Here is a 24,554-nt window from a genome sequence, read left to right as displayed (position 1 = left end):
AGAAAGGTGAGATGGGATGATTGCTTGGGCCCAGGAGTTCAAGGATTCAGTAAGCTATGATCATAGCACTGTACTCCAGCTTGGGCAACAGGGCAAGACCCCATCTCTTAACAAAAAAAGTTTTATTAGGCCGGGCGCGGTGGCTCACGCCTGTAATCCCAACACTTTGGGAGGCCGAGGTGGGCGGATCACCTGAGGTCAGGAGTTCGAGACCAGCCTGACCAACATGGAGAAACCCCATTTCTACTAAAAATACAAAATTAGCTGGGCATGGTGGTGCATGCCTGTAATCCCAGCTACTCGGGGGGCTGAGCCAGGAGAATCGCCTGAACTGAGGAAGTGGAGGTTGGGGTGAGCCGAGATCCTGCCATTGCACTCCAGCCTGGGCAACAGGAGTGAAACTTGATCTTAAAAAAAAAAAAAAAAAAAAAAAAAAGTTTATTAACTCACAGTTCTTTTGGTTATACAAGAAGCATGGAACTGGCATCTACTTAGCTTCTGGTGAGGGCCTCTCAGGCTGCTTCCACTCATGGCTGAAGGCAGAGGGGAGCAGACTTGAGCAGAAATCACTTGATGAGAGAGGAAGCAAGAGGAAGGGGAGATACTAGTCTCTTTAATATCCAGCTCTCTTGAGATGATGGGGCCACCTTTTCCTGGCCAGTTTATCCTGACCTATTCTGAATCCACCAAGGCCCTGAATCTCAGCTACATCTCCTCCTCTGCCGCCTCCTCTACCCCACAGACAAAGTGTTCATTCCTTTCTGAAGAACAGGCTGAGACCTGCTCTTTCTGGAGCCTCTGATGTTCCCTGTATGGTTCTCCACATGCCTCCTTCCTGGCTCTTTTCCCTATTGAGGAATCAGCTTCAATGTGTGATCTTCACTGATGACACAGCTCAGCACAGACCTGCCTGCTTCTCATCTATCTCAAGTAATTAATCAACCTACACCACGTGGCTGAATTCCCTCTCTCTGCGTGTGTGTGTGTGTGTGTGTGTGTGTGTGTGTGTGTGTGTGTGGTCGTACCATCTTAAGTGACATCAATACCTAGTTATATATCTATACAGATAATATATATTTACACATAAATATATATCTAAGACTATCCCTATAACTAGTAAATTGTGCTATGTTTTTGTTTTTTGTCTCCTCAGCTAACTCCACACTTCAAGAAAGGAGAGATAGTTTTTGTTTGTTTGTTTGTTTGTTTTGAGACAGTCTCGCTCTGTTGCCCAGGCTGGAGTGCGGTGGCACAATCTCGGCTCCCTGCAACCTCTGCCTCCCAGGTTCAAGCAATTCTCCTGCCTCAGCCTCCTGGGTAGCTAGAATTACAGGCGCACGCCACCATGCCCAGCTAATTTTGTATTTTTAGTAGAGACGAGGTTTCACCATGTTGGTCAGGCTGGTCTTGAACTCCTGACCTCGTGATCTGCCTGCCTCGGCCTCCCAAAGTGCTGGGATTACAGGCGTGAGCCACTGAGTCCGGCCACAGAGATAGTTTTTATGGCCCACTATACATATATAATCGATATGCTTTAAAAAACCCCAGCTCTCTCAGGAACTTATAGAACTGTAAGAACTTACTACCTTCAGAGAGGAAATTAATGTATTTGTGAGGGATCCACCCCCATGACCCAGATACCTCCTATTAGGCCCCCCCTCCAACACCGGGGATCAAATGTAAACATCAGGTTTGGTAGAGACAAACCACAGCAGCCCTCCACAGCTGTGGCCATACCTTTGCATATAACTGTGAGGACAATGGTGGGGCTGGTTCCCTAAAGACCTGCAGATTCATCGGTCCTATCTAGTTATCTGTACTCTACCAATAATGAGAGAAGTTCCTTGGGCTAGAGGCCACAACCTGGTGAGACAGTGGCTTCTGAGATGGGAAGAGAGCTTGAAAGGGAAGCTGGACACGGTGGCTCACGCCTGTAACTCCAACACTTTGGGAGGCCAAGGCAGGTGGATTGTGAGGTTAGGAGTTCAAGACCAGCCTGGCCAACATGGTGAAACCCCTTCTCTACTAACAAAAAAAATACAAAAATTACCTGGACATGGTGGCGGGCGCCTGTAATCCCAGCTACTTGGGAGGCTGAGGCAGAGAACTGCTTGAACCCAGGAGGTGGAGGTTGCAGTGAGCCGAGATCACACCATGCCCTCCAGCCTGGGCAGCAGAGCAAGACTCCATCTCAAAAAAAAAAGAGAGCTTGAAAGGGAAGTGGCAGGATAAAAAGAAAATCTCTGGCTGGGCGCGGTGGCTCAAGCCTGTAATCCCAGCACTTTGGGAGGCCGAGGCAGGCGGATCACGAGGTCAGGAGATCGAGACCAGCCTGGCTAACACAGTGAAACCCCATCTCTACTAAAAATTCAAAAACTTAGCCAGGCGTGGTGGTGGTCACCTGTAGTCCCAGCTGCTTGGGAGGCTGAGGCAGGAGAATAGCATGAACACGGGAGGCAGAGCTTGCAGTGAGCTGAGATGGCGCCACTGCACTCCAGCCTGGGCAACAGAGCAAGACTCCGTCTCAAAAAAAAAAAAAAAATCTGTCCTCCATCTCTTTTAATGTTTAACCTCAGATACTTGCCTGTATGAAGGAATCAGCTCCAGTCAACAGCAGAACGAGAATTCTTAACTGATGATGGATCCACATCTGTTCCAGGACCAAGAAAGTTTAGAGAATAACTTAGATTTAGAGCCAGGGATAAAGAATAACTGCCCAATGAGGGTTCCAAAAGCCAAGGTAGTAGTCCTTGCTCCTAACAGCCAATAAACTCTCCCCAAGGATTCCCTACCCCCCAATACAAAGAAACAAGACTGGGAACTGGGAGATACCTTATTTGTCATCACTAGGTTTACAGGACCCAGCATAGCACCTGTGACACAGTAGGAGATGAATAAAGCTATGCTGAGTTGAGGAGCCCTAGGCCCAGCAGGGCAGCCAGCACAAGCACTGGGTTAAGGTCTGAGTAGCCGGGGCAAGGAAGCGGGGTTTTGTGCCCTTTCTGCTGTGGCAATTCTTGCTCTGGAACCTCATCCCCTTACAACCTAGAGTTGGTTGGGGGCATTTTTGGTGGTGGGGTGGGTATTTATTTTTCTTAGATTCCTAGTGAACATAATTTCTTTTGTTAAATTGTAAGTTATTTATTTTTTGAGACAGGATCTCACTGTCATCTAGGCTGGAGTGCAGTGGTGCCATCACAGCTCACTGCAGCTCCACCTCCTGTCAGATCAACCTCAACCGCCTGGGCTCAGGTGATCCTCCCACCTCAGACTCCCAAGTAGCTGAGACCACAGGCACACACCACCATGCCCAGCTAATTTTTCTTTTTTGTGTGTGGAGACGGGGCTTTGCCATGTTGCCCAGGCTGCTCTTGAACTCCTGGCCTCAAGCAATCCACTTGTCTTGGCCTCTCAAAGTGCTGGGATGACAGGCGTGAGCCCTAGTGGACATAATTTCTTAAGTGGAAAAGGGAACTGCCCACATCCAGGCCAGGATCATTGAGCACAACTATCACAAGATCACAGTTTCTTCATTAATAATGACTTTAAATTATATAATCTCTAAGATCTCTTCCAGCCCCGAAGTTCTATGATACTAGTTAACCAAAAGAGCAGAAATAGGATATTAATTCCACAAATATTTATTACTATAACCTTATGCTAAAAAGTGAATAAGGCAGTCTGCCCTTGGGGAGTGTAAAGTCAAATGAGAGAATGAACACTAAATCCTTGTAATGCTGTATAAGGGTTGTGTAAATAATAGCATATATTTCTTGAACACTTACTATATGCCAGGTGTCATTCTAAACACTTTACAACTGAACTTCACAATTCCACTTCCATTAGATGGGTTCTGTTATCTCCACTTAGCTAAAGAAACTGAGACATAAAGAGGTTTAATAATTTGCCAGTAGGTGACAGCAAATAATTTGGCTTCAGGGTCTATGTTGAGTCACTCAGCAGTTAAGAGCATTATTGATGGAAGATTGGGAAGAGCGTGCGTGAAGGCTCTCACAGTTTTGTTACAAGTTCCTAGTGATTTTGTGACATTAAGTGGGTTTAGGTCAGGGTTCCCAAGCCCCAGGCCATGGATGGATACTGGTCCATGAGTGAGCAAAGCTTAATCTGTATTTACAGCGGCTCCCCATTGCTCACATTACCACCTGAGCTCCGTCACCTGTCAGATCAGCGGTGGCATTAGAGTCTCATAGCAGCATGAACCCTATTGTGAACCGCACATGCAAGGGATCTAGATTGTGGACTCCTTATGAGAATCTAATGCCTGATGATCTGTCATTGTTTCCCATCACCCCCAGATGGGACCGTCTAGTTGCAGGAAAACAAGCTTGGGGCTCCCACTGATTCTAAGTTGAGTTGTACAATTATTTCATTATATATTGTAATGTAATAATAAAGTGCACAATAAATGTGCTTGAATCATCCCAAAACCAGCTTTTTTCTACCCCATTTCCACCCCATGGAAAAACTGTCTTCCACAAAACCAACCCCTAGTGCCAAAAAGGTTGGAGACTGCTGGTTTAAATCATATTTGGCTCTTGGTGAAGTCTCCATCAGCATAACCAGAAGAAAACCACTTCTTTGTTGTTGGTTTTTTTGGTGGGGGAGTTGTTTGTTTGTTTTTGAGACAGCATCTCTCTCTGTTGCTTAGGCTGGAGTGCAGTGGCCCGATCTCGGCTCACTTTTCACCATGTTGCCCAAGCTGGTCTTGAACTCCCTACCTCCGGTAATCCGCCTGCCTTAGCCTCCCAAAGTGCTGGGATTACAGATGTGAGCCACTGCGCCCCGCCAGAAAACTACTTCTTTGGAGTCCACAGGGAGCTGGGTACAAATTCCAGGTTTATCACTTAACTGGTAAACTTCACCAAGTCTAAGCTTCATTTGTTTAACAAGAATAACTATTGGCTTCATTAGGAGATTATAATGATTAAATACTAAGTTGAGCTATATGAACCTGCTGTTTCTGGAGGCAAAAACAGTCTAACATCATGGGGAGTGGGGAGAATCTACCAAAATGGTAAGGATTCCTTTGTGCTTCTGATTTTTGAAAACTTCAGCCCTAAATTCTTCCTTTTTACCTCTCTTGCCCAAGGCATAGTGCCACGCAACGGTCTGCGTGTCCCTGTGAGCTCAGAGGTTGCACACTGTTGACCTGCCCTACTGAGGCCAGTAAATTAGTCAAGGGACAGCCTCATGAGATTTGGGAGTTCCACAAGGATCTGGAGTTTCTTTCCAGCCAGTCACAAGCACATCCCTTGGGGGCTAGAGAATTCAAGAGCCCTGACACATAGCCTACCACACACAGACTCAGAGTGCACTTTCACCCGCCTTTTCAACGCCTATTTGCCTCACTGTACAATGAGTAGTGACACTGGCTCTATTTTTAAATGTGGAAACTGAGGCCTAGAGAGGGTCAGGTCTTGTCCAAGGTCACAGGCACCTCTTGGTGGTGTTAAGAAGGTGGGGTGCCGGGCGCGGTGGCTCACGCCTGTAATCCCAGCACTTTGGGAGGCCGAGGCGGGCGGATCACAAGGTCAGGAGATCGAGACCACGGTGAAACCCCGTTTCTACTAAAAATACAAAAAATTAGCCGGGCGCGGTGGCGGGCGCCTGTAGTCCCAGCTACTCAGGAGGCTGAGGCAGGAGAATGGCGTGAACCCGGGAGGCGGAGCTTGCAGTGAGCCGAGACTGCGCCACTGCACTCCAGCCTGGGCGACAGAGCGAGACTCTGTCTCAAAAAAAAAAAAAAAAAAAAAAGAAGGTGGGGTTTGGCGTCAGTCAGATGGATCAGCGCAATTACTGCCTCTAGGTGTGTCACCTTCACAAGGTTCTTTAACCTCTGGGGCCTCTTTCTTTTGCTAGAAAAGGTCGCTGATAACGCTTGTCCTCATGTCTCTTCAACTCAAGTCTGCTCTCTGGCAGCTCCATATGTGGGGAGACCCCCAAGGAGACGCTGCGAGAAGTACAGAGTGCGGCGCGCCAGGACTCAAACTGTGGGCGCCCGACCGACGCACACGCGCAGCCCCACAACAATATCAGTATTTAATTTCCACTAGAGGCAGAACTGAGCCTAACCATCACCAGGCTCAAGCCGCCTACCCCAAGAGCGAGAACGGAACTGCCCGGCCTCCCGGAGAGAAGGGCGGAATATTTGGGCCAAGTACCCAGACTACCGAACCGGAGAGCTCCGGAAGAGGACGACCTGCGCCTGCGCACCGCTCTTGCTAAAAGACAGCCCGCCTCTCCCTCGGCCGTCCGCTTGTTTGCCACGGGCGGGGCTGCATCATCCGGCAGGGCGGAGCCCGGCCATGGCGACCGCGGAGCTCAGCGGGCGCGCGGTGCGGTTGTCTACCCCGGGACCCCGGCCTAGCGGGGCTCGGGACCGCGCGCCGGGAGCTGCGGGGCCACCCTCCGGGCAGATTGGTAATAGAGCCCTCCGTCTGGGGGAGCGCACCCCCGCGGCCGTGGAGAAGCGGGGGCCATACATGGTGACGCGCGCACCCTCCATTCAAGCCAAGCTGCGTGAGTGTGGCCCGATGGTCGTGAGAGGTCTGTCCCTGGGCGGGCGGCCGCGTCCCCAGGGCGGACTCCGGAGCTTCGCTGGGCCTCGGCCCCGGAGGGAAGGGGTTAGCTGCAGCCTGCTCCCGCCCCTTAAAATCCTTTCGGAAAGAGCGGCCTCCCAGCCTTCGGGAGACGCTGCGGAGTGGGGAAGACCCGGCTGACCCGGGCCCTTTAACTTCCAGAGAAGCACCGGGACCTGGCCAAGGCCGTTCTGCGGAGAAAAGGCATGCTGGGGGCCTCGCCGAACCGCCCAGACTCTTCAGGGAAAAGGTCTCAGCAGGCGCCACACCTCCTCTGTGCTAGCAGTTTTAGAGAAGGCTTTAATCCCCAGGACGGGAGACAGGGTGCTCTGGTTTAAGGCCGAGCTAGCGATTCCCCTGGTGCAACCTGTCAGGTTCACTATCTTTAAAATGGGAAGAGGAACAATCTCTTTTCCTTTAAGTATGTGACAGGATCAGAGAAAGAGCTTCGGAATAAGGGAGTTCTGTGAGTGCACGGGCTCATTCACTATCCTTCTCCTCCTCTGTTAGGGAGGAGAATGGTGGCTGGAGTCCCCAGGAATGAGGACGAAGAGCAGTATGGGAACGGCTAGACCTGTTTTTGTTTGTTTGTTTTCAACAGAATAGTAAACTCTCAGAGCTGAATAGAACCTTATTCAATGCCTCCTTTTACAGATGAGGGTTGAAACTCGGAGAAGTGAAGGTTAACCCTAACCCTTTACCCAAAGGCTTGCAGTTTTTGTGTCCTCTGATTAAATAAGTGGGGAGAGGGTGCTTTTCCTAGTTCAGGCAAGGGGAGGTGTGCTTTTTTCCAAGACCTATAGGAGTATAATACAGGCCGGGCGTGGTGGCTTACGACTGTAATTCCAGCACTTTGGGAAGCTGAGGCGAGTGGATCACTTAAGGTCAGGAGTTCGAGACCAGCCTGGCCAACATGGTGAAACCCTGTTTCTATTAAAAATACAAAATTAGCTGGGCACACCTGTAGTCTCAGCTACTCGGGAGGCTGAGACAGGAAAATAATTTGAACACAGTAGGTGGAGATTACAGTGAGCCGAGATGGCGCCATTGCACTCCAGCCTGGGTGACAGGGCCAGACTCTGTCTCCAAAACAAAAACAAAAACAAAAAGAATGAGGACGTACACATTCTGAGGCACTGTAGCCAGGTACATGGAGCTGCAGGTGGTGGTGGCTGTGACCAGGGAGAAGGCAAGTCAGTAGTGCAGTCAATTCTTTCTCCTTCAGGGCAAGGACTCTGGCTATCCCTGTGAAATGCCTATGCTTTCATCTATGCTTGGTCTCTTCTCCCCCATCTCCCCTCAGGTCAGTGAAGTTTAACAAGGGCTATACTGCTCTTAGCCAGAGTCCAGATGAAAACCTGGTGTCCCTCGACTCTGACAGGTGAGTGCTCCCCTTGGAAATACCCCCTTGGGAAGCAGCTTGGCTGGAACTGAAGATCGCTTGATGCCTTTGCTTGTTCCCTGTCTCCTCCAAGGCCCTTCATGTATATTCCAGGGCTGTTCTCTTCTGAACAATATCCCTTCCCAGGATGGCTTGGTTAGAAGACTCATAGGTAAATCATGCTGCTCTAGAATTCGGAGCACCAATGTCCAGTGGATCATCCTGCCCTGTTATGTCTGCGTTGTTAGTGAGAGTGACCCTGTTCCTGCCAGAACCATTGAGGGAACCCTGTTCGGGCTTGAGTTCTGTTGTATAAGGCCTTTGCTTCACAAGTTTTCCAGATGCCCTTGCATGCTCTCCACCTTATGATTTATAGTCATGCGCCACAGGTACCTCCCTAAACTGACTGTTTTCCTCTTCTCCTAGTGATGGGGAGCTGGAATCCAGATACTCCTCCGGGTATTCCTCTGCAGAGGCAAGTCCAGAGCACCTTTCTGCGCAGGGCCAGGCTGCAGGCAGCATTACCACCACTGTCAAATGCTTGTTTGGTGCCCGCTGTCAGCACAGTACTGTGCCAGACTTCTGGGCTGTTCTACAGTCTTCCACTCTGCCCTCTTCTCCCAGTGGAGGTATAGGTGACCAAGGAGGGCTGTTGAGAATCGAGGAGACCATATAGACTCAGGGCTAGAAATGATCTCAGAAGTCATGTAAGCTGGGTATGGTGGTACATGCCTGTAGTCTCAGCCACCAGGGAGGCTGAGGCAGGAGGATTGCTTGAGTCTAGGAGTTCCAAGACCAGCCTGGACAATATAGCAAGACCCTATCTCTAAAATAAGACTCTAAAATAAAGTATTCTAGGCCACAGCTTAGAAAAGGAATCCTTTTGATAGATCCCAGCTAAGTGTTTACTAGTCTGTGCTTACTTGAATGCTTTTTGTAATTGGGTACTCACCACCTCCAAGGAGCCTTGCTACCCACCCTTCCCTCAACACACACACAATTTTTTGTTTGAGTAGCTCTTAGATAAATCTTCCTTAATCTGAATGGGTCCACTGGTCCTTGACCTGCTTTCTTATGTCACACAGCAACTCTAGTCTCTCTGAGATCAGCATTTCTGTCTCTCCCCTGCCCATCTTCTACCAAGCTTGCTTTCTTCCAGACCAAACAACTTCTGTTTCTTCATTTGTTCCATCTATGAAAACTCAGGCTAGGCTGGGCGCGGTGGCTCATGCCTGTAATCCCAGCACTTTGGGAAGCCGAGGCGGGCGGATCACGAGGTCAGGAGATCAAGACCGCGGTGAAACCCCGTCTCTACTAAAAATATAAAAAATTAGCTGGGCGTGGTGGTGGGCGCCTGTATTCCCAGCTACTCGGCAGGCTGAGGCAGGAGAATGGCGTGAACCCAGGAGGTGGAGCTTGCAGTGAGCCACTGCACTCCAGCCTGGGCGATACAGTGAGACTCTGTCTCAAAAAAAAAAAAAAAGAAAACTCAGGCTAAAACACTCCTGGGATAGCCATGTGGACGTTCTTCCAGAGTGACTGTCCCAGATAGAAACACAGGGATGTAAAATCCTGGCATTTGCAGCTCATTCCCTTTGACAGGTGAAGTGCTGGGGACCTGACTCTACACCACTGGCTTTTCTTACTCTCCTGGAAGTCTTGGCTAATCTCTGAGTTTCTGCCACAGAATACAGCAGTTTGCAAATTGTGTCGTCCTTAAATGTCTGAGTGTCAAAGATTGTGTCTAAGAGGAAGTCTTACACTTTCCCCAGCCTCATGTCTTTTTCTTTTTCTTTTTTTTTTTTTGAGACGGAGTCTTGCTCTATTGCTCAAGCTGGAGTGCAGTGGTGCAATCTGAGCTCACTGCAAGCTCCACCTCCCGGGTTCACGCCATTCTCTTGCCTTAGCCTCCCAAGTAGCTGGGACTATAAGCGCCCACCACCACGCCTGGCTAATTTTTTTTTGTATTTTTAATAGAGACGGGGTTTCACCGCGTTAGCCAGGATAGTCTCGATCTCCTGACCTAGTGGTCCACCCGCCTTGGCCTCCCAAAGTGCTGGGATTACAGGCATGAGCCACTGTGCCCAGCCTGCTTTTTTTTTTTTTTGAGATGGAGTCTCGCTCTGTTGCCCAGGCTGGAATGCAGTGGTGTGATCTCAGCTCACCACAAGCTCCGCCTCCCAGGTTAACGCCATTCTCCTGCCTCAGCCTCCCGAGTAGCTGAGACTACAGGCGCCCGCCACCACACCCAGCTAATTTTTTCTGTTTTTTAATAGAGACGCGGTTTCACCGTGTTAGGGTGGTCTCGATCTCCTGACCTTGCGATCCACCCTCCTCGGCCTCCCAAAGTGCTGGGATTATAGGCATGAGCCACCGTACACCCAGCCTTATTTTTCTTATGCTCAGTGAACTGATGAAACCAACCAACAGATTCCACTTTTGTAGGGACCCAGCTCTGCTGGCATCAAAGGATAAGTCTAAGTCTAACTGGCAGTGTGTAGAAAAAGCTGCTCACCACCCCCTTCCTCTGTAACCCATGTTCTGCTACGGTAGCCCATTGTTCTGTTATCATTATCCCATATTTTTCAGCCTTGATAGGGACTAGTCTGGGTTCCCAGTGGGAACAGTCAGAGCACTGATTTCAAACATAATTGGGAACTTGATAATTTTTATGAATGCCTCAGGATTTAGTGAGAACAGATCCCCTGGGGGTCAGTGACAGTGAAGCTTGGACAGTACTAAGGCTTACTGCTGACTGAGGCACAAGTAGGAGAAGGTGGCACTTCCTCCTGTAGTCCTGGGATATCTGGGGTTGGCCTGGGATGGGACATGGACAGGAAGCCCTGGTAAGGGAATGTGGGCCTATCTTTTGAGTAGCAGTTATTTCTGCTTTGCATCTTGGCCTATAGTTCCCTCCTCTCCTTCTCTTAGCAGGTGAACCAGGACGTGAGCCGGCAGCTGCTTCAGGATGGGTATCACCTGGATGAGATTCCAGATGACGAGGACTTGGACCTCATCCCCCCTAAGCCCATGGCCTCTTCAGCGTGCTCCTGCTGCTGGTGCTGTCTTGGGGACTCTTCCTCCTGTACCCTCCAGTAGACATTACCCTCCAAGATAGGCCCTGCTCACCACGAGGCCTACAGAGCCCTGTTGGCCACTCATAGCTCACAGAGTGCAGTGAGCACTGGAGTCGCTGACCCCTAGAAAGTAACCTGCAGGTAGCCCTTACCTGTTGCTTCTCAGGCCAAAGACCCCCATCTGGGCTGTCGGCTGATAGGTGGAATTCTGCAGTTTTCCTCTGCTGTTGGAGCAGAGTTTGGAGAAGTCACTTTAATAAGGGCAGGACAGAGGAATACTGGTTCTTATGGTGGGTGACAAAGGTGGCTAAGGAAAACACTTGCAGACAGCTTGACTGGTATTTGTCATAGTGCTTCAGGGAGGCAAAAAGGGAGCTCTTGTGCCCAGGCTGTGCTAGATAGTGTTGTATGGAGGCAGAAAATAGCACTTTATGGTTTATTATAGCTGGCAATCCAAAAAAGAATTTAACTGTTTGAGACCAGTTCGAGAAATTCCATTTGCTCTATTTCTAGCTCTAAGATGGCTTGCAGGCTTGTCCTTCAAGAGAGCATAAAGTTAGTCCTTTTGTCCCTCTTCAGGTTGCACCTGTCTAACTATGATGGATCATAGGTTGCTTAATGACACAGCAGGATCCTGGCTTCCAGAATCCTCGGACCTGGGGTATCCCCAACTGGTCCAACTGTCTGGGTGAGTTTAGTGATTCTGGTTCGCCCTTCCCTAGTTAGGAGAAAAACTTCCGACATGTTCATATTTATTTATTTGTATTTGCTTGGTCTTGGTGAGTTTCGTCACCCAGTCTTTGAGCTAAAGATTGGGTCAAAGGTACTGGGGCTGGCCCCAGAAGCCTGCAGTTTTTATTATTACCAGCAGAGGGAGCTACAGGGAGCAGTCTGGTGCCTTCCTATTTGTTTAGCTTTTAAACTTTTGAGAAGTAGCAATGGATGAGAGTGGGTATACAGCTGTGTGGGCTTTGTCCTAGACTGAGGCTTACAGACAGGAAGGGTAGGAGAGACCTAAGCCAGCTCCTAGACCCTTGCCTGAGGAAATCAGTCCACCAGTGTAGAGGGCCTCCCTTCACTGCGGTATGGACCATTCTATTGCCAGATTCTTCTGGTCACAGCATGGGCCTCACTGGATACTCAGGATTGGGCTTTAAGCAGACCTCTGGGTGTAACACAGCCTCTTTCAGCCCCCAGCCCAAACAGCAGGAACAGGCATAATTTTGCTGTACCAAGCCTCTTTCTAGAATTTTTCCAACAGGTTTTTTTTTTGGCTTCACTCAGAACCATGGTGAGCATTCTGTTTTGTTGGAGAGAGGGTCTCTGTCACCCAGGCTGGAGTGCAGTGGTACATTCACAGCTCACTGCAGCCTCAACCTCCCAGGCCCACAAGGTGAGCTTTGAATGGGCATAGACAGGGTTCCCAGCCCAATAGTTGGGATTGGGGTATAGGTTCTACATGGAAAAGTATCCACTCTCTTTCCCTAGTGGTCCTGTGACCACTAGAGGCATATGAGGGACAACACACTCTTTTTGCTCTACCACAAGGGGTGACTGGAAGATGAGAAAGTCTAATAAAAAGATACAGCCTTATTTGTTATTTGTCTGACAACTGTCCTCACAATGGTAATCCTGTGAGTGCTTGATGGACATCTATCTTTGTGTTTTTCTCAAACCAAGGTTGAGAGGAATATACAGTATCTAGGGGCTGACTTACTCTACCAGCTAGCAGCATCGCAGCAGGGAGATAGGACGGAGACAAGAGTCATGCCATCTTGGGGTCTTGGGAAGAGAGGAGGCAGATGGTTACTCTGTTCTGGAATGGGACTCTGCAGCTCCACGCAGGTGGCCAACATTCTGAGCACTTTGTGCAAATGCCTGTAGAGAGCAAAAACATCTCCATCCAGAACCCCTTCCCCATCTGCAGAGACCATGTCCAGGCCTTTCTTGTGTCTGCAGAGGTGAAGTGCACATGTGGAAAGGGATCAAATGTAGCACAGTGTAAAGAAAGACATCGGCGCGGGTAGAGGGACCCCAGTGCGTGCTGGGAGGTGTCTGTGGAAGGTAAGTATAGACCCACATCTCTGTCAGGGAGGTGGTCAGGGCAGAGTGGCCTGGGTGTTTAGCAGCTGCTAGGGGTGAGGGTGGTAGGACCCCAAAACCAAGGCCCTCTTCATTGTTGTTGTAATAATCAACTCTGGCATATTCAGCAGCAGCTGTCCCTGAAGAAGAGGTTTCTGAGCTGGCTGACCCCATGTAGGAGGGTGTTAACTTGTAGAAGAAGCTGGATGGACCTGGTGGGAGAGTACAGTGAGGCAGGGTAGAAATGGTCAGTTGTTTAGGGCCAGTGGCCACATACCAAAATACCACCAATGTGCCCAGGGCCAAACTGCCTTAATTCTGAGTGCTGGGTGTTCTGCAGGTGACAGTTTCCTGGGGAGAAGGGTGTATCCAGGCTTACCTCCCAGCAGGAGTGGTACCATATGGTGTTTATGTACTACTCTGCAGAACTCTTGGCTTGTACTTCTACAGCTCTGTACCTTTATAAGAATAAATGCAATCACACTAGTTGAGCTGTGTCTGTGTTGCAGCAGGATTTTAAAGAAAGGCCTTGGCCGAGCACGATGGCTCATGCCTGTAATCCCAGCACTTTCGGAGGCCGAGGCAGGCAAATCATGAGGTCAGGAATTTGAGACCAGCCTGACCTGACCTGCAATTGTAGATCCTGTCACCCCGTCTCTACTGAAACCCCATCTCTACTAAAAATACAAAAAATTAGCTGGGCGTGGTGGCAGGCGCCTGTAGTCCCAGCTACTCGGGAGGCTGAGGCAGGAGAATCACTTGAACCCAGTAGGCAGAGGTTGCAGTGAGCTGAGATCGTGCCACTGCACTCCAGCCCAGGAGACAGTGCGAGACTCCGTCTCAAAAAATAAAAATAAAAAAAAAGAATATCCTGGATATCGTGAAATGAAGAAATAGCTTAATTAGCTGACTGCAGCAATTCTTTCTGGAAACTCCCTCCCCTTTCTGCTGTTCCCAGTGGGTACAACTTTCAGGCCTCTTTCATTGGACAGCATGAGTGAAATAGGCCCTTGCAAGTCACTTCTATAGAATGGGTTCCCTTTAGCAGAACCTTTCTTTCCAGCTCATATTTATTGTTCTTTAGCTGAAGAAAATTTGGAGGCAAAAAAAACCCAGTTTTTTTTTTTTTTTTAGACAGAGTCTCACTCTGTTGCCCAGACTGGAGTGCAGTGGCGTGATCTTGGCTCACTGCAAGCTCCGCCTCCCGGGTTCACACCATTCTCCTGTCTCAGCCTCCCGAGTAGCTGGGACTACAGGCAGCCGCCACCACGCCCGGCTAATTTTTTTGTATTTTTAGTAGAGACGGGGTTTCACCATTTTAGCCAGGATGGTCTCGATCTCCTGACCTCGTGATCTGCCTGCCTCGGCCTCCCAAAGTGCTGGGATTATAGGCGTGAGCCACCGTGCCCGGCCAAAACCCAGGAGATTTTTGAAGGTGGTTTCCTGGGACTCTATTGTATAGGGACTCTAGTGTGGGCAGAAGCCCAGAAAGATTCTTTTGTATGAATTTAAACCTTTATCCCACAGGAAGGAGCCAGTGGACTAAGTGATTAGCCTGTTGTGACAGGATCTACGATTGCAGGTCAGAAACCTCAGCAGCAGCAGACAGCTGACAGCTTCTTGCAGGTGTGTCCCACCCCTGGAGCAGGGCATTGGGAGAGATTCCCTCCTTCGCACTTCCTGCCAGTTTAGGAAAGCTAACTGGGCTTCTCCTCACCGTGAAAATTGTCTAATTCGGTTCCTGAGTCCCTGTAATCTGCAACAGTTGAGTATGTTCTAGAGAAGTGGTTGACGATCAATAGTTTCAGCTTTGCAGGCCGTATAGTCCAGTGCAACTCTTCAACTTTGCCACTGTAGCTTGAAAGCAGCCAGACCATATGGAAATGAACAGGTATGGCCAGAACTGGCCTGCCTGCCTGGTTTGCTGACCCCTTCTCTAGGGCCAATTGAAAAACAGGAGCAGGCCGGGCGCGGTGGCTCAAGCCTGTAATCCCAGCACTTTGGGAGGCCGAGACGGGCGGATCACGAGGTCAGGAGATCGAGACCATCCTGGCTAATACGGTGAAACCCCGTCTCTACTAAAAAAATACAAAAAAAACTAGCCGGGCGAGGTGGCGGGCGCCTGTGGTCCCAGCTACTCAGGAGGCTGAGGCAGAAGAATGGCGTGAACCCGGGAGGCGGAGCTTGCAGTGAGCTGAGATCCGGCCACTGCACTCCAGCCTGGGCGACAGAGCAAGACTTCGTCTCAAAAAAAAAAAAAAAAAAAGAAAAAGAAAAACAGGAGCAAAGAGTCTTGCACTGGTGACTGGTGTATCCTTTGAGCCACCTCTGTGTAGGGCTGCTTGCAAGCTGTGCCTCTGAGACCAAAGCTGGCTTCCTCTCCCACTCCTTCCCATACAAGCGTTCTGGAGTGTAGCCTGCCCACCCCCAGGAAGCTGTATGAAGTAGGAATAAAGCAAAAACTGGGGCATCATGCAGGGAGGGCTCTTTTGGCCCACTTTAGAACAGGTACCCCAAAGGCTGAGTGCTCATTACTCCACAGCCTCGACACAAGTGACCTTTAATTGCTTTGACAGAATAAAAGGGTGTAAACAGTGTTAGTCCACAGGCCTACCCTTTCCCTTTCCTCCTCTGCAGCTGAGGAAATGGGCAGTCCCAGCACTAGAACCCTGTTCTTAGAAATTACCCGGCTGGGTCACATATTTTACCAGCTAGCCTAAAGCCATAGGCTGGAACAGAGTTGGCAAGAGCCTGGCTCAGGTGTAGTGAGGAGTAGAGAGGGAAGACAAGGGGAGTATCAGACCCCTTACACAGGCCTTTCATCCCCAAAGATGGTTCTACCTGGCTGTGTTCAGGAGTCACTATCTTCACGCTCCCTCCTCCACCCCAGCTCTTCTAGGATATACCTAAGGAGTCCAGAGCAAGGAAGGGGGCTTGAGCTGGGCCTCAGGAGGCAAGGCTGGCTGGAATTTAGGGTGGCTGGCAGAGGAGAGCTAGGGAGGCTGCAGCCTCTACAGCAGACAGCAGGCACGGAATATCAGCAGGTCCTTCGGCTCAGTAAGCTTCAGTGAGACACTCTCATTGGCCCCAATGAAGAGCACGCCACCACGCTGCAGAGGGATTGGTGTCTGGGTTGTGGGTGTGCTGGCTATCACTGTCCCCTGTACCACCAGGAGGATGCTGGCAGAGTCCAGTGCCAAGACCTTGTATTCAGTGACAGAGCCAGGGACCTGGGCAGGAAGAAACGATAAGGCAATGCAGCTCAGACTCTGCTCTCATCAGCTCATGGGCCCAGGACAGTCCCCAAGGCACAAAGGAGAGCTCTGCCACCTTCTCCCACAACCCAGGCTCAGTCAGCATAGAGGCCTGGTCCCTGGTATAGGGAGGAATGGGCAGGCCCTGGGGCCACCCTCCACCAAGTGGGCCTGACAGGAAACCCAGCCCCAGGTGTCCTCTACATCGTGACCCTTGCCAGAGATTTTCTTGGCACATGAAGGACACCCATCATGGCCCCTCACTCACCTCCATCTTCATAATGGCGAAGTCTGGTACAGGGGGGTCATAGATTGAGAGGTAGGGGTCTTCCTGACTCCGTGTCGGGAGAAAGAGCCTGTCCTTGCTGGAGCTAGGGGTATAGCTGAGCATTTCACACAGGGTTGGCACATCAATGAACTTGGGTGTCAGGCCAGCACGAACTGTGTTGTCTGAACACGCCATGCACTCCACGCAGTCTGGAGAGACAGTCGTCATGTGCTAAGCTGATGAAGTATGCCTTGGCTCTCCAGCTGTGGGCCTCCTAACCTGAGCTCCATGAATCCCATGCCAAGTTAGGCAAAAATTTCCATGAATTGTATTCTCTGGGAGAATGGGGCTGAGATATCAAATACCAAAAACAGGTGACAGGTCACCCGTCACTGTCAGAGGGGAGCCATGTTAACCCCTGGGGGTTGGGAAGCCCCAACTCTGTAGTCTCCCACTTCTACGACAGAATCCTGTGCATGAGGCATGTGTGGATAAGCAGCCAACGGTAAAAAGGTGGCATCCTTCTGTGGCAACATGCGTATTTTAGTGTAAAAATCCCTGGGTAGATAGGACAGACATACAAAGGCTGTGACATAGAACAACAGCTTTGATCCAGTATAGTCTATGTTCAAATCATGGTTCCCACACTGACTGGCAGGGCTTAAAATCAGTAGCATGGCATCATAGGGTTGGTGGCAGGATTCAAGGCGTGTTCAATGCTAAATGCATTCAACATCCCTACCAGCTGTTGCTTGCTGAGCTCAGGAACCCTCAGAGGTCAGAGCTGCAAGGTCCTTGGGGGTCTCCTTGACCACCCTTCTCCTTTTGTCCAGACAGGGAAACAGGGCCCAGCAGGGATGGCAGTGGGGCTCACTGCTGAAATGTGGCTCACCTCCTTTCAGGTAGGCATGGGGCACATTGGCCTCCAGAAACATGGCCTCCCCAGGCTTCAGGTTAAGCAGGTTCAGGAAGTAGATGGCAAAGCAGCCGATATCACCTGGGTATTGCTGGTGCAGCTGCAGCAAAAGCTCCCCAAAGATGTCTTCCATGTTGTTTCCAGCAGCCACTGAGGGTCACAGAGCACCCCAAGGTCACTTAGGGGCATACTCAGTGCTGTTCATAGCCCCACATTGGCCAGGGAGTCCTAGGAAAAGGTCCCTGCCACAGGAATCCAGAAGCCAAAGTGGCCCTGTCCTGGCCACGCCTCCAGCCCTTTGGGGGTCCAGCCTTGCTTGATACTCCAGTCCATACAAATACCATCTTTAATCATATCTTGACTGTTCACATGCCTAGGACTATACTAGCCACTAAAAGGGCTAGAGTATGGTCCTTTCAGGATGGGATTTCTCAGCCTTGGTGCTACTGACATTTGGGCTAGGTAATTCTTTATTGTGGGGGCTGTCCTGTGTACTGATGGATGTTTAGCAGCTTCCCTGGCCTCCACTCACAGGATGCCACTAGCAACCCCATCTGGGTTTTGACGATCAAAAATGCCTCCAGATGACAGCCAAATGTCCCCTGGTTGAGAACCACTGCTCTCGGAGCTCAAAATCTAGGGAGATAACTCAAAAGTTTCATGAAGGGTAAACAACATGCCTGAATTTTCCTTTTTTTTTTTGAGACAGGGTCTCGCTGTCACCCAGGCTGGAGTGCAGTGGCACGATCATAGCTCACTGCAGCCTCAACTGTCTAGGCTCAAGCAATCTTCCTACCTCAGCCTCCTGAGTAGTGAGAACCACAGGTGCATGCCACCATGCCCAGCTAAGTTTTTTTTTAATTTGCAGAATTAAAAGGGTGTCGCAGGCCGGGCGCGGTGGCTCAAGCCTGTAATCCCAGCACTTTGGGAGGCCGAGACGGGTGGATCACGAGGTCAGGAGATCGAGACCATCCTGGCTAACATGGTGAAACCCCGTCTCTACTAAAAAAAAAAATACAAAAAAAACTAGCCGGGCGATGTGGCAGACGCCTGTAGTCCCAGCTACTCGGGAGGCTGAGGCAGGAGAATGGCGTGAACCCGGGAGGCGAAGCTTGCAGTGAGCTGAGATCCGGCCACTGCACTCCAGCCTGGGCGACAGAGTGAGACTGCGTCTCAAAAAAAAAAAAAAAAAGGGTGTCACTATGTTGCCCAGGCTGGTCTCGAACTCCTGGGTTCAAGTGATCCTCCCACGTAGGCCTCCCAAAGTGCTGGGATTACAGGTGTGAGCCACCACACCCGGCGACTTTCTAGTTTTTGACACTGAAAGTTCTATGTCTTGGACGGGCGCGGTGGCTCATGCCTGTAATCCCAGCACTTTGGGAGGCCGAGGCGGGCGGATCACAAGGTCAGGAGTTTGAGACCAGTCTGACCAACGTGGTGAAACCCTATCTCTACTAAAAATACAAAAAAAAAAAAAAAAAAAAAAGCCGGGCGTGGTGGCACGTGCCTATAATCTCAACTACTCGGGAGGCTGAGGCAGGAGAGTCTCTTAAACCCAGGAGACGGAAGTTGCAGTGAGCCGAGATTGTGCCACTGCACTCCAGCCTGGGCAACAGAGCGAGACTCCGTCTCAAAAAAAGAAAGTTCTGTCTCAGAGAATCTCTCTAAGTCCACTACTCCAGATAGCATAAGGCAGAATGTGCCGAGGGCCAAGATGTGTCCTGGAGACGACGGGAAAATGAGCTCAGCCTGGGTAGAGTGGCAAGGTTGGACTTCTTTAATTTTTAATTTTTTTTCTTTTTTTTGAGACAGAGTCTTGCTCTGTCTCCCAGGCTGGAGTGCAGTGGTGCGATCTAGACTCATTGCAACCTCCACCTCCTGGATTCAACTGATTCTCATGCCTCAGCCTCCTGAGTAGCTGGGATTACAGGCACACACCACCATGCCCAGCATTTTTTTTTTTTTTTTTGAGACAGAGCCTCGCTCTATCGTCCCGGCTGAAGTGCAGTGGCACGATCTAGGCTTGCCGCAACCTCTGCCTTGCCCGGCTAATTTTTGTATCTTCAGTAGAGATGGGGTTTCACCATGTTGGCCAGGCTGGTCTCGACCTCCTGACCTCAAGTGATACGCCCACGTCAACCTCCCAAAGTGTTGGGATTACAGGCATGAGCCATCACGCACAGCCAAGCTTCTTTAAAGTGAGGCAAGGGGCCCAGCATAGTGGCTCACGCCTGTAATCCTAGCTGTCTCTACTAAAATATACAAACTTAGCCAGACGTGGTGGCACACACATGTAATCCGAGCTACTCAGGAGGCTCAGGCAGGAGAATTGGTTGAACCCGGGAGGCGGAGGCTGCACTGAGCCAAGATCGCATCACTGCACTCCAGCCTGGGGCAACAGAGACCTCAAAACACACACACACACACACACACACACTCTAAACAAAATATGCTTGGGTATTAAATAGTCCCCTAAGGCTCAAAGGTAACAGGGGAAACCTGTAGAGGTAAAATAAAGAGAGAGCTCTGGGCCAACTAGAGATGGGGCTGTGGCACCAGGCACGGTGGCTCACGCCTGTAATCCCAGCACTTTGGGAGGCCGAGGCGGGTGGATCATGAGGTCAGGAGTTTGAGCCCAGCCTGGCCAAGATGGTGAAACCCTGTCTCTACTAAAAATACAAAAATTAGCCGGGTGTGGTGGCGGACACCTGTAATCCCAGCTACTCAGGAGGCTGAGTCAGGGAACTGCTTGAACCTGGGAGGTGGAGGTTGCAGTGAGCCGAGATCACACCACTGCACTCCAGCCTTGGTGTGGGCTGTGGCTGCCAGGCTAAGAATCTTGAGAACTTATTGCCTGCACCACATAAGCTCATTGCTGCAAGTCTGTTATGTTTCGTGTTTCTTACTGCTTATGTTGACTCCCCACCTTTGGGGTGACACGACCACACCTGTCACAGTTACTTCTTGAACTCTTCTTAGCACAAGATGGGGCACACAGCAGGTAAAGGAAAGATCAAATGACCGAGTGCTGGAGGCATCAGGCCTTTCCAGGAGACGGAGGATGCTCTTGTCCCCTTCCTGCCTCTTTAGCCCCAAGATACAAGTCCATCCATAGACGGCAGCTGCAGGGCTGGGGAAAATCTCAGAATGCCTAGGTGGAAGGCATCCTAAGAGTCTTGTATGCCAGTCTGCCTCCAACCATCTGGAGAAGATGACCAGTTGGGAAGCAGCACTCAACTAAGAAGGGCTTTGCTCCACAAAGACTAGGAAAGCAATGCTAAGTTGCCAACAGGTCATCTAAGTTGGGCCCCTTTTAGTGTTCCACTTGGGCAAGGGGGTTGAGAACTGTCCCTAGAGTCTGGTGTCTGCCGGGGAGCCCAGGCCAGAGCATTGCACCCAACCAGTAATATAACCATGCCCACCTTGCTGGGAGATCCGCTTCACCAACAGGTTGAGCTGTTCCGCCACCACCTTCTTCTCACTCTTCATCAGGTGGGAGAAACAGCTCTGCAGAGCAGAGGCCACAGCCTGGGAGTCATGGCTCATGGTCTGTTTCAGGTGTGTTGCTGCCTCATCTCCAATCAGGAACTGAAACTCAGGCACCTCTACAGGAAGGCCAGGCCCAGGGCCCATATCAGGAATGGTAAGATGGAACCCACACAAGTGGGGAGTTGGAGGACGCCGTCCCATCCCAGCCCTAACCAAAGAGCCAGCAATGCTAAGTAAACTTTGCAGTAGAAACCAATCACTCACCACCAGCCCTTGGCAACCACACCTGAGCCTGGTCTCACTGGCCTGGACCACTGGCTCCAAAAACTGCTTCATGAGGCCCTTCAGTGCCTGTGACATGTGACCCCTGTTCTCAGCCACTGTTCCTATCATCTTGCTTTCCCAGATATCCCTGGCCCAATACGCATGCCTTGAGCATTCTGCCCAACTTACTCTTCAGAAAGGTTACAATCTCCTCAACTGGCCGGAAGCCACACAAGCCCTGGAAGGGGGTGAGGGCAATGGCCATCTCTGGCTTGTGGTTGGCATCAGGATAGTGCTGTGGAGCCTGGAGGTGCAGCTTCTCTGCCAGCTCCTGTGGGGTGGCCAGGGGAAGAGGAGGATGGTGAGGGTACAGCCATTACCTAGCAGGAACACCAGTGCCACCTAGCCCCTGCTGTCCACCCTCCCCAGTCGCAGGATGGCAGTGGCTGCCTACCTCTGGCAAGGAGCCCAGTCAAAGCATGATACAGAAACTTGGGGTTCAGCCAACCCAGGGAAGGGAAATGGGGCAAATCCAAGGAAAAGCTGGGGCAGACTTCAAGAGGCTTGGTCTGTAAATCAGGAAACCCAAACACCAGGCCAAGCTCTGACACTAACAAGCTGTGTGGCTTTGGGTAAATCCCTCCCTTCTCTGGGTCTTACTTGGTATATCCAGAAATAAGGAGTTTTGGCTGGGCACAGTGGCTCACACCTGTAATCCCAGCACTTTGGGAGGCTGAGGTGGGTAGATTACAAGGGCACGAGTTCAAGACCAGCCTGGCCAACATGGTGAAACCCCATCTCTACTAAAAATACAAAAATTAGCCAGGTGTGGTGGCACGTGCCTGTAGTCTCAGCTATTTGGGAGGCTGAGGGAGGAGAATTGCTTGAACCGGGAGGAGGAGGTTGCAGTGAGCTGAGATCGTGCCACTGCACTCCAGCCTGGGCGACAGAGCAAGATTCCGTCTCAGAGAAAAAAAGAAGGAAGGAGTTTTGATCCACAATTGCTTAGAATGGGACTCAGGCTTGTGTAGGAAGACTCCAAGGGGGTGGAGCTGAGGGTACCTGCCCTGCCCTGCCCTGCAAGTTGAACTCTTCCTGAAAGCAGGTTAGTAAATGGCAGATATGAATAGATCTGGGTTGGGTGAGGGAAGACCAGGAACGAGCCCCTTGGAATGAGCTTAGAGAAACTCCCCTGGCACAGGCCGGTCAGCTGTTTGCTTAGACTTAGTTGCTGCATGTGGCTTTGCAGAGCTAAATTGGGAGTTGTCAGCCTGGATTTGGCCTTGGGCAGGAGCCTGGCATGGGTGAGGTAAAAGTGGCAGTAAAAGTAATGGGAGGGCGTTAGCATAAGCCCTTCTGTACCCTGACCTCTGCACCGCACTCTGTCCTTTACCTTGTTAGGGTGTGCCTGGATGGACAGGGGTGTTTCAACTGAGAGCACTTTGAAGAGGAAGGGCAGATTGCCATTAAAGGTGTCCTTGACCTTTGAGCCCAAGCTGTCCTGGTTCTCAGCAATCCACTGGCCTAGGGTCTTCTGTGAGATGCGGTTGTCAAAGATCTTGGCATCCCCTCGGGGGTGAGTCCCCATCCACAACTGGAAAGACAGGAAACTTGGGAGGGGAAGGGGGAGAAACCTGGCACCCGGAGTTGGCCTGTCCCAATCCGTTATGCTGTGCTCCCCAGAGGGCAACTGAGTCCTGGGAAAGGCCTCTCGGGTCTGGATACAAATGTTCATGCCATCGTGGACATACAGGGAGGCAGCAGACCCAGGCCCTTTTCCAGACTCTGCCTCTAGCCATCTGTGGAGCCTTGGACTAGTTATTTCCCTTCTTTAGATGTAGCTTCTCTGTCTGTCCAAAGAGGAGAATGACACCTGCACTGTCAAGGTAGCAGAAAAACTATAACTCTTAAATGATTCTTTCAGGGTTAACATACATCTTCCAGTTTCAGAAGCAGAGGCGAAAGCCTTCCTATGCTTTGGCTTTTTCTTCATTAAATAGGCAGGAGAAATATTTTAGGTTAATAAAAATGCAAAAAAAAACCAGTCAAAGTAAAAAAACTGAATTGTCAAAGAGGGCTGAATTAAAATTCACTAAGTGCTAAGAGTGGTTGGGGGAAGGAGAGTGCTGGAAATCCCAGCCTGTTATGACAAAACCTCTCTTCTTTTTGGTAACACTCTTCTTTTTGGTAACACTATCTAGTCCATTAGCCTGAAGAGCCAAGTGGGCCTCCTCCCTCCTTGCTGCCTCACCCTTCCCAGCTGATTCTTATGACTTGCCTCAGGCCCCTTCTCCTGACCTGCGGGTAAAGTAGGCTGAAATACAGCCCGGGACTCACCTCTGCATAGGGCTTGTCCTCTGCGATCTGGGCCAGTGGGTCACTGCTGGCCAACAGCCGCGCCACTTCGCTGTTGTAACCCATCTTCCCCCAGGCATACTGCTGCACCGCACAGGAAAGTGGGAATACTAGGGGCACAGACAGGGTCAGCTGCCACTCCGCTCCTCAGGCCTCACCCTAGTGTCCCAGGAAACCAGGCAAGAGCCGGGGGTGCTCACTGGCGACAGAGTAAATAAGGGGTTTGTAGGCTGTTGGATGAGACCCCCCCTCAGCTGCAGGCCTCGATGTTCCCAACTGTCAGATGGGCAGCAGTAAGGACCCTGTGCTGATCTGAGGCGGGGTGGCGGGGAGGGAGCAGGAGGTGCCTATCCCACGGCACGACGTCTAGAAGGGCCCCCTCCCCTCGAAGGTCAGTCCCCATCGCAGGTGGCCCCACCTCTACCCGGCACCCACCCATCTTTCCGCGGAGCGCCAGGAGCGGACTCAACCTGGCCGATCATGCCGGGAGTCGTCCCCAGGACGCGCGCCACCAACACACTCGCCAACACCCCGGCCAACGGCTCACCTCGCGGAGCCGCCATGCTCGCCCCCTGCACCGGGATTAAGCACGTATGTCCTTCCCGGCAGTCCGCGCGGCCCTCTGCGCCCAGAGCTTCACGGGAAATGTAGTTCCCTGAGCGTTCCGCCAGGCCCCGGGGCACCAGTGCCCAGAGGCTTACGGTCGCGATCTTCGGTCTTAGTATTCATTCATTCTTTCCATCGCCGGGCACAGATGTACTGAAAGCCTACTAAGTACCACGGACTGTTCTAAGGGCTGGAGGATACATCAGAGAGCAAGACAGTCTTCCCTCTGCCTTTGTAGAGCGCTTACATTCTGGTGAAGGCAA

At 50.9% G+C, this 24,554-nt stretch overlaps 2 protein-coding genes across 30 annotated transcripts; one reads left to right on the top strand and one right to left on the bottom strand.

The window, feature by feature from the left end:
• The first annotated feature begins 6,252 nt into the window (after positions 1-6,252).
• FAM219B (family with sequence similarity 219 member B) lies at positions 6,253-23,402 on the top strand. 20 transcript variants are annotated; one of them, XR_013395243.1, is made up of 10 exons: positions 6,304-6,540; positions 6,762-6,849; positions 7,903-7,980; positions 8,407-8,455; positions 10,915-11,039; positions 11,637-11,745; positions 12,342-12,450; positions 13,017-13,121; positions 14,667-14,765; positions 21,136-23,402. XR_013395243.1 is itself a non-coding variant. In XM_077938638.1 (6 exons), exons 1-6 carry the CDS (start codon positions 6,327-6,329, stop codon positions 11,665-11,667), a joined length of 585 nt encoding a protein of 194 aa, XP_077794764.1. In that variant the 5' UTR covers positions 6,304-6,326; the 3' UTR covers positions 11,668-13,625.
• Positions 15,686-24,280, bottom strand: MPI (mannose phosphate isomerase). Of its 10 annotated transcripts, none has more exons than XM_077939940.1 (8): positions 24,121-24,280; positions 23,668-23,884; positions 22,724-22,940; positions 21,520-21,661; positions 21,000-21,182; positions 17,554-17,727; positions 16,662-16,870; positions 15,686-16,369 (listed from the first exon to the last, which is right to left on the bottom strand). In XM_077939940.1, the coding sequence occupies exons 2-8, from the start codon at positions 23,763-23,765 to the stop codon at positions 16,151-16,153; spliced, it is 1,242 nt and encodes a 413-aa protein (XP_077796066.1). In that variant the 5' UTR covers positions 23,766-23,884; positions 24,121-24,280; the 3' UTR covers positions 15,686-16,150. The 10 variants fall into 10 exon arrangements, with proteins under 10 accessions (XP_077796066.1, XP_077796067.1, XP_077796065.1 ...); XM_077939941.1 differs by having other exon boundaries at positions 22,724-22,924; XM_077939939.1 differs by having other exon boundaries at positions 23,668-23,795.
• Positions 24,281-24,554: the final 274 nt, after the last annotated feature.

This window comes from Macaca mulatta, chromosome 7 (genome assembly GCF_049350105.2).
Source record: "Macaca mulatta isolate MMU2019108-1 chromosome 7, T2T-MMU8v2.0, whole genome shotgun sequence".
NCBI classification, from domain to species: domain Eukaryota; kingdom Metazoa; phylum Chordata; class Mammalia; order Primates; family Cercopithecidae; genus Macaca; species Macaca mulatta.
The sequence above is the reverse complement of the archived record's forward strand: the minus strand, read 5'-3'. Positions and strand labels throughout refer to the sequence as shown.

Coding starts and splice junctions, on each gene's coding strand:
- FAM219B (XM_015142708.3), top strand. CDS start 6,327: ATGGCGACCGCGGAGCTCAGCGGGCGCGCGGTGCGGTTGTCTACCCCG. Junction 6,541..6,761: donor CTCCATTCAAGCCAAGCTGC/GTGAGTGTGGCC, acceptor TTTAACTTCCAG/AGAAGCACCGGGACCTGGCC. Junction 7,981..8,406: donor GTGTCCCTCGACTCTGACAG/GTGAGTGCTCCC, acceptor CTCTTCTCCTAG/TGATGGGGAGCTGGAATCCA.
- MPI (XM_015142733.3), bottom strand. Junction 17,728..20,999: donor GAAGCGGATCTCCCAGCAAG/GTGGGCATGGTT, acceptor TGTGACCCTCAG/TGGCTGCTGGAAACAACATG. Junction 16,370..16,661: donor TCGCCATTATGAAGATGGAG/GTGAGTGAGGGG, acceptor CTTCCTGCCCAG/GTCCCTGGCTCTGTCACTGA.